At 29.2% G+C, this 9,800-nt stretch overlaps 1 protein-coding gene across 1 annotated transcript; it reads right to left on the bottom strand.

The window, feature by feature from the left end:
- Window positions 1-1,066: 1,066 nt before the first annotated feature.
- Window positions 1,067-3,367, bottom strand: LOC125821389 (heavy metal-associated isoprenylated plant protein 37). Its single transcript, XM_049500803.1, has 3 exons — window positions 3,261-3,367; window positions 3,069-3,144; window positions 1,067-2,361 (listed from the first exon to the last, which is right to left on the bottom strand). Exons 1-3 carry the CDS (start codon window positions 3,297-3,299, stop codon window positions 1,226-1,228), a joined length of 1,251 nt encoding a protein of 416 aa, XP_049356760.1. The 5' UTR covers window positions 3,300-3,367; the 3' UTR covers window positions 1,067-1,225.
- Window positions 3,368-9,800: the final 6,433 nt, after the last annotated feature.

Here is a 9,800-nt window from a genome sequence, read left to right on the forward strand (position 1 = left end):
ATCAACCCCTGGCCCCACCCCTACCACCAGCTTTTACTGCACAATCATAACAATCAACCATATTGTCGTCAACCTCCAACATCAATTTTTACTACACAATCACAACTATCAACCATACCATTTTCAAACCACCACCACTCATGAATAGTGATATTTCACGAGATTAACTATAAAGGCCAAAAAAACCTAGTTATGTAAAAGAGGGGGGGGGGGGGGGGGGGGGGTAACCAATTGATCAATCCACTTGTTGGAAAGTGTACCTACACAAGTATGTCCTACTCTCAACTACTAGTAAAATAAACTTTATTACAAGACACAAATATATACCCACTCCCTAGCATTTCTTTAACTTTTGGTGGTCCATATATATTAAGGTGACATAAATTTCACAGCAACCACGTGATTTGCGCGTGCCAATCCACCTAGCAAACTATTCCCCATATTTATATTTTTGCTGTACACACAAAAGTTGCTCATCTGTCCAAACACAACAAAAATTCTTACAACCTTTACATTGCCCAATGTCACACCTTGTCTCTTCAAACTCCCATTTTGTGTTGGTTATCGACTAATGTTTGATATTCATATTGAGGTCTAATTCACGCTGCAAAATCCCATGAGAGGTAAAATAAACTCAGGACTCAAAATCAAAACCTCTATCTCAATTAATATTAAATAAGTACATACTACCCCATCACTGCAGTTCAAACTCCCATTTTTAATACCCAAACACTCAACATCATGTCTAAGTTGACTCAACTTTCCTCAAAACCACAAAACATACCTTGGTCTGATTCACATTCCAAAATCTCATGCGAAAGATAAGACCCTCTACAGTAAAGACATTTCCATACTCAAGACTTGAAATCAAGACCAAAACATCAATTTAGAATAAAGAAATACGTACAACTTCAAAATACCATTTTAATACTTCAAATCTTAAACATCCAAGTCTTAGTTGACTATATATTCATCAAAAACACATAAAACATACATTGCTAATTAAACATAATCTTCCACTATCTTAATAATAATAATACAAACTACTTAAATAAGGAGAATTATACAACAATATATAGAATTGTAGCAGTAGCTAGAAAATACATATTAAACATCATATATCTTCTGATGTTAAATAGAAAAAGATTTTGAGGACTTAAAATACTCCTCATCCTCAGACCATTACTTCAATTCCCACATTACAAAATACACACTAAAAACCAACTCACATAATACTACAACTACTAGGATTCTCATCACTAAACATATGAGTATTAGTGGCAGATTGATCAGCATTAGCAGCAGCAGCAGCAGCAGAAGTGTAATAGTAAGGATCAGCATAAGTAGTGTAAGGGACTTGGCCATAATTATTGTTGGTATTGTTATAGTAATAACCAGTGGCTGGAGGAACGAGAGGTGAACGATTGTACATCATCTGAGGTTGTTGTTGTTGATGTTGCATAGCATGCCTGTTTTGAAAATTCATTAGCATTTGTGATGGATTGAACTGTTGTTGTTGTTGGCCTCCATTGTTCATTAGCATTGAGGCAGATGATGGATGATGATGACCACCGGTTGATAAAGATCCCGGTATAGCATTGTTTTGATGACCTTGAAATCCATTCGCATTCAAGAATGCAGCAATGTTGCTGTTGTTATTCGTAGTAGTAGTAGTACCATTGTTGTTATTCCCATTAAAACCAGCAAGATTCATCATTGCGTTTAAGTCCTTTGCTCCGACCATTCCCATTTTCGCAGCCTCATTGAGGTTGACATTTGGACCTAATTGAGCAGCAGCAGAAGCAGCATTGTTCATGTTCATTTTCATAGCATTTATTGTTCTTTGATCAATGCCACCGCTTCCAGGATTTGCCTTCATTGGCATATTCTGAATAGGGCCAGTTTTCTTGCCATGAGCAGCAACATTGTTGTTGTTAACTTTCCCATTAGCCATAGCAGCCGCCATAGCTTTCTTGTTATTTGCTTCTGCTTGTTGTTGTCTAAGAATAGCCATTTGTCTTGTTCCATCTCTCACAAACCTCATTTCTTCCTCAGGATAACCATCGTCGTCTTCATCATCATCATCCTCATCGAGATAATCAATTTCCTCCGGCAAAAGATTGAATTTTTGCTGGTGCTGATTCTTGATTATACCTTGTTGCTTTTGATTTTGCTTGTTCTTGTTGTTATCTTTGATGCAGCTGGGGTTTTGTTGTTTCTGAGCTTGATTAGTGTTATTCGGAGACCAAAGCTCCGCATGCTTACGAGCCTTAACTAATCTTTTAATCAAAGTACCAGAATCAACACTACCATAAACAGTCACTTTTTGATGCTCAAAGTCGATATTTACTTGGTAAACACCTATGACAATTAAACAACCTTTAAAATTAATCATACAACAAAAGGAACTAATGAAGCAATAATCACTTAATGAATTACTTATCCACTCTAAAAGGCAAGGAAAAGCAGTTAGTAAACACCAATAAAAAAACATAACACATGCTCAAACATTCAAGGATGGAGTTGAGAAAAAGCTACAATCTTTACAACCCCAAATGGCTAAGTGAAGTAAGAAATCATCAAAAACACCAAAATCTAGACTTTTCATGATTCACTCAATTAATTTATTATATCATCTCAAAATGCAAAAATAAGAAGTTTAGTGAACACTTGACAAACAAAAATCTGAGAAAAGGTACAATCTTTACAACTATCTTCAAATAGTGATAAAAGTTATGACAAAAGACGAGCATGTTTAACAAAAATTAAACCCCAAGGAGAGTAGGAAAAAAATCATCAAACAATATCAATTTCTAGTCTTTTCATGACATAAATTCTTAATGAAACACTAATCACTCAATTAACAACTAATTCATCCCAAAATGCAAGAAAATTAAGTTGATGAACTTTCAAGAATGAAACTAAGAAATAGCTAGAATCTTTACAACAATCTCAGAAAAAAAAACCATTTCATCCTAAAATGCAAGAAAAAGTTGTTAGTGAACTTTTAAGAATAAAACTAAGAAAAAGCTCAAATATTATAGAATAATCTCAAAAAAGTAAGGCACCTTCAATTCTCTGAAGGAGCTTCTTCACTTTCTGCTTGCAACCATCACAATGTATGTTCACTCTGAGCTCACAAGTCTAGAAAAAATGCTTAAATAATTATTAGCCAAAACCAAAAAGTGGGTACAAACAAGCAAATAACTTTTCAAGAAAACAGAAAAAAAACACAACTTTTTACAAAGGGGAAAAAATACCTGAATCTTGAGTAGCTTAAAGTCTTCATCTTTAGTCATATCTTCAAAAGTTCTACAAAAGGAAACAGTAAAATATAAACACAAAACTACAAACACATAATAAAATAGGCAAATGTGGGAGGGTTAAAAAGACTATTTGTGTTTCAAGATTCTATCTTTTTCAACCCTTTTTCCCTCTTTTCTTTAGTTTAACTCATTAAAACAAAGAAAAGCAAATGGGATGTTTCAAGATTCCATTTTTTCCCACTAATTTTCCCTCTTTTCTTCACTTCAACTCATTAAAAAACAAAGAAAAGCATATGGGGTGTCTTTAAAAAAGGAAGAGAGACATTTTAGCAAACAAAACGAATGCCAACACACAAAAAATTGAAAAATAGAAAAAAGTTGAAGACTTTTTTAACTTACAGAGAAAAGGGTGAAGTGTAAAATGAAGCAAAGCTGTATAGTGAATTAGCTTTAACTCTGAATTGAGAGATGATGTGATTTAATGTTAAATACTGTGAAAAAAACAAAAGATAAAAAAATATAATTTTTATTTAATTTTGAAATGAAGAACAGTGACTTGACAAGCTGACTTCTATCCCTGTCCTCTTTGTCACATGCTATATCTATCAACTCTATGATATAACTAAAACGAGGGTCGTAATGGAGCGGTAAGTACTTTTTTCTATTTAATTGGAGATTTTGAATTTAAGTCATTTTAGGTATAAAGTTACCTTTGTTAGTAAAGGTAGTGATTTATCCTCGATATAAATTTTTTGGCACAATTTAGATTTAATTGGTACATATAATACAGATAATAATACATAAACGTATTTTTTAACTTTGATTTTATCTGATATTTATGGCTTTTATTTTGAACATACATTCGAAGAGCTCGAATCGAATCGGTATATATTACTTGTTGTTTATCTTGTATTCCTAAGATACTTAGAACAAAACTTTGAAGAACTTAGTAAGACGCAATAAAGTTTAAAAACATTCTCACAACAAGAAAATTAAAACTAGTAGAGAAACTAGAATTAGAAACAGATTGGAATTTCTTAAAGAAGAATTGTTGTCAATATGTGTTTAAAAAATCTTACTGTTTCTAACAAACTTTGCAGAAACACGAAGTTACCAAACTTTAATGAACCAGTGAAGAACAAAAGAACATAAATTAATTCACAAATCTAAAATCTGTAACACATACCAAAATCTGGAAAAACAGAAAGAAGATCAAGCTCATTGAATGCACAGTGTCCCCTTAAGAAAATTATTCCCCTCTAATATTCGAGGTTTGATTTGGAATATGTCCTCCCAGGATAGGATAATCTCAATCACCAGTATATTGATACCCAAAACGCTGGTGTCAGTGAGCCACTCAACGACAATAAAGTACACTTAAATACTAGATTTAGTAGTAAAAGAAGAACTCCATAAATTGGTTCTTTTAAAATATGAGGAAATCTCTCAATTTATAGAAAACAAAGGGTAGTGTGAAAATGTTCTTATTGTGCCTTACTGGAAAGGTTACAAACCTTTGAAAAAGTCACAATTTTTCGGAAAGGTCACCACCTTTTATAAAAATCACAACTTTTCATAAAAGTCTCAACTTTTGATAAACGTCACAACTCTTCATAATAATCGCAACTTTTCATCAAAGTCACAACTCTTCATAAAAGTCGCAACTCTTCATAAAAGTCGCAACTCTTCATTTTCCATTCACACCTTTTAAAACCCAACATTACTCCCTCCGTTTAAAAAAAAAATGACCTACTTTCCTTTTTAGTCTGTTTAAAAAAGAATGACCTCTTTCATTTTTTTGTAACATTTTAATTCAACTTTCCACATGGCATGTTTAAAGCCACAAGATTGAAGGACAATTTAGTACATTTGACACAACTTTAATTTAGGACCTTAAAATTCAAGTCTTCTTTATTTTCTAAAAGTCTGTATCAAGTCAAATCAGATCACCCTTTTTGAAACGAAGGAAGTAATAACTAAGTAGACACACATTCTACACGATAACTTGCATCCTACACGAAATCGTATATAACGTCTTATGCGTATCATGTCACATAGAATTAATTGATCTGCTTGTTCAACCTTATACAAATTTAACTGTCTATTTATTTACACTCAAAATTGAAAAATCATACTATAAATTAGCTAAAATAAAATAAATTAATTAAAACTAAGGAAATAATACACACTTTCCTAATACCTCTATATTTTCTTGAATTTGTGTGAGTTTTGTGAATTTTTCTGTGCACAACGGCTCTTTGTATTTGACTGAGTGAATGTTGCAAAATTTGCAAAACTCGAAATTTCAAAGGGATTTGTTTTTGTTCTTCTTTTGGCTCTTTCCCCTTCACTTTCTATTTCACAAAAGTTCCTTCAATTCTTCTTTTCACTTAGCGTTCGATATTTATATTCCTTCCGTCCCTAATTACTTATCCACTTTTTCTTTTATAGTTGTTCCTAATTACTTATCCACTTTTTCTTTTATAGTTGTTCTTAATTACTAATCTATTTTGACAAATCAAGAAATGACAATTTTTTTTACCTATTATACCCTCAATTAAATAATTAATTACTTTGAAAAATATATAACTTTTCATCCACTTTATAATTAATATGGGTAAAATTGTAAATTTACTATGTCATTAATTATTTTCTTAATAGGTGAGTCAATTTAAAAGTGGACAAGTAATTAGAGATAGAGGAATTATTAAAATTTACTGGCCAAAAGGTTATGTATCTAAGTATCATTATAGAGTGCGATGAATCCAAATTCGTCTGGTACATTCACTATTAAAGATGCATTTCTTTTTTGAAATTCAAATCTTAAAATCGTTTATTAAAGATAGAAGAAACTAAATACTTCCCACAATATTTGATGAAGTTAAAATATTTAATACTTACTCTAGAGAAAATAAAAAATGACACGTTAGAAGCTAATTGGATTCAATGAATTCAAATTTAGACCGATTAGCTAAGGCTAAGATGACTAGATATGAATGACGAAACGAGATGTCTCCCTTACCTTTGTCATACTAGTGAAGATTATCTGAGGAATTAGAAAGATGAATAAAGGGCTATGGCTTTTGCAGGCATCACTTTTTCGAGACCAATTCAAATAATATCGAGATAGAAATTAAATTCTTATTATACCCCGACTCCTTTCTTGATCTCCAAAATGAACCAAATTTTTATTTCAGATTAAAATTTAGGTTAGCTAATTTACTTTCAACTCGTGAAAACAATCTTAAGCAAAAATTCAAAATAAGACTATGTATAACCCAATTTTTTCTTGAATTTGCACATAATATAGGAGTTTAAAGCACGAGATTCGATTTGATTTGGTTCGATGGATTCGGTTAATTTTCAAAGATCCAATTAGCAAAGGTTACAACATATTCTTGTATTAAGTACACTAAATTGATTTTTAAAACTAAAAAGCACTCCATAAAATAATTTAATCAGAGATATGGTCAGTAAAGAGTAAAATCTTTTACAGAAAAAATGTTGCATCACAAAATTCTGCAGGCAGGAGGAAGGACACTGAAATGATGGATCGTCTTTTCTCTTTTTTGTTAGTAATTCAGACTTATATTATATTAAATTATAATATTCTTTTCCTTTTTTATAACTTTTACTAAAATTTAAATACTTTATTCTGTTTCACAAATGGAAATAAAAGAAATTCCTTTTACTTATTCTTCTTTCACTCTATGAAAAAAATCGATTCATTCTTTTTTATAGTATGATCCTTTTCAGTTTTTATTTTTTTTTTCATTTAAAAAAAAAAGGAAGTTCATATGAGTTTTTTTTTAACTTGTCAGTACATGTAATTTAGATATTATTGAATGCCTAAACATATAAATTAATTGTGTACATTCTCAGGTATTAATTACGTAATTAGTTAACCATTTAAATACGTTGCCTCCATTTATATACACATTATTTCTATAAATTGTTGAACTTCATTTTTGACCCAATAGTAAAAACCTCCTTTACTATACATATTTAACGTCATAATACTTAATTTCTTTTTCAAAAATTTAAATCGAAAATATATAATACAAATACTTAATAATGATCCTCAATAGGATTTAATAAACCATCATTCGAATATTTAAGTAAAATTTGCAGACCAGTTTTAAAAACTCTCTCACTATATATATATATATATATATATATCCCAATCAATAAGCACTTGATTTTTCATAATACCAAAATGAATTTGTAGTGAACAAAATATACTTGAAAGAATGTTTGTTCATGTGCATCTTTATTCTTCAATAATTGCATATACTATATAAATTATGAATCAATTTCATTATCCAACTGTCACCACAATAATTACCTAAAGAAGCCAAAAATTGCAGCTATGTATTCTCTATTCCTTAAAAGATACCTCTTTCGTTCCAAATTATTTGTCGTATTTTTTATTTATTATAAGTCTACTAATAGAAAAATAGTAATTAAGAAATATTATCTACTATTTTTGGCCTGATTTATACTATTGTAAATTCTCAAATGATCTGTCATATTTTTTTTTATTATATCTTCATTAATAGGAAAATATTAATTAGGAGATATTATCTACTATTTTTTTCCTTTATTTATCTGTCGAATTTTATTGTTATATGTTCATTAAAAATAATATATTAATTAACATATATTGTCTACTATTTAGCCCTGATTTATACTACTAAAATAAACTAAGAAAAAATAATTAATTTTATCTTAACAACAACAATAGCATATCTTGTATAATCTCCCAAATAAAATCTGAAAGTGTAGATATACACAACTTTTATACCAACCTCTTATGGGATAAAAATTATATACTCGACTCAAAATAATTATTTTTTAGAAATCACGACAGATACCCATAATTTTATTTTGAATTTGCAAAATGGAAGAAAAAATTATTTTTAGAAATTACAATAAATAATTTAAAATTAAGAGAGTATTTGTTTATTAAATTTTAAATTGTAGAAAAAGGGAGGTATAATATGTGGTGTTTTTTTTTTTTATTGATTACTAATATTTAATATAATAAAGTAAGAAATTGAGGTTGTCAGTGAAACATTTGTCTTGGCTTTAAAAAAAAAAAGGTTGAATTCCTTTTTGACCTTTACTTTTTAATTTACTTCTCGTAACTTTAAATCCATTTTGTTCTTTTCTTTCGTCAGAACAGTTTTTTGTTCAGTCCATCACGTGAAATTTATTGTGCTACAGTATCTCTAATAAATATCTTTATTTTTTCATTCGATATTTGATATCCACACTAAAAATATTCACGCTAAAGTTCGACTAATCTAAATTATATTAGATAAAGCCTATTCAGGATTGTGGTACTTCCTAGTTCCTACGAAAGATTTCTCAATATCATAATTTGAGATTTAGACTTTTGATTGAGAAAATACTCATCAGCTTCAATTTGATTGTCAAAATTTTAGAATTCACGTTTCTTAAAAAATGGGTAAAATTATTATTGTACATTTATTTAATGTTCTCTTTAAACTAAGTTTTCAATAAATGAGAATTAGTTAATTCGATCAATGAATATAACTTAGTTTTTTTATATTGAACAAATACATACGGCATTTTCAAGGTTAATATAACTCTCAAAGGTAAAATAAGAAGAATAGTGTTGTTTCTATATTAGTTTTGTAAAATGATAAAATATTAAGGAACATTTATATTTAAGTAGGACGATATGTAAATAGAAACAATGACTTGACATTAAATATCTTGGTTCAGTCACTTTACAATAATATTTCTAAAAATAAATAAATAAATTAGTCCATTATTTAATTTTTAAATTTTAAAAAATTGGTTTTACTATAATTGTTTCACTTTTTTTTCCAACTGAAATTCAGGTTTAAATACCTCCTCCACCTTCAAATATTTCAATAAACAAGTTGGAAATACTTGAAAAGTTGTGTCAAATAAAAAGTTCACTTTCAATTTTCATCTTTCAACTTTAGGTATTTAATAATGAAAATTTAAAAGTTGATCAGAACATGAGTGAGTTAAGGGAAGGGCTAAATGGCCAGAAAAATAAAAAAATTATAATATTTTTTTTATTTTAAAATAAATTGATCTTTTTTCCACTTTTAGTTAAAATGTATTAAAGTTAAAAGGGTAAAAATGTTTAAAAAGGTAAAATAACATAGAAAAAAATCATTATGGCCAAATTTTCTGGCCAAAAATATTTTTCCGTGAATTAATTAGTACCAACAATCCAACATATTACTGGTTATTTGTATTTATATTAAACTAGTTATTAGGTTCCCGCGCCAGCGCGGGCCCAATGTATATTACTTCCTCCGTCTCATTTTATGTGAGGTAGTTTGATTCGCCACGGAGTTTAAAAAAGAAATGACGACTTTTAAAATTTGTGGTCCAAAATGAATGATATAAATTTGTATGACTGTAAATTATTTCATTAAGGGTAAAATAAATTTTTTATAATCAAATTGTTACTTAATATAGAAATGTGACATTCTTTTGGGACTAACTAAAAAGGAAAGTAAATAACAT

Source organism: Solanum verrucosum, unplaced genomic scaffold (genome assembly GCF_900185275.1).
Source record: "Solanum verrucosum unplaced genomic scaffold, falcon-dt-bn FXZP01000217.1, whole genome shotgun sequence".
In the NCBI taxonomy this organism is placed as follows: Eukaryota; Viridiplantae; Streptophyta; class Magnoliopsida; order Solanales; family Solanaceae; genus Solanum; species Solanum verrucosum.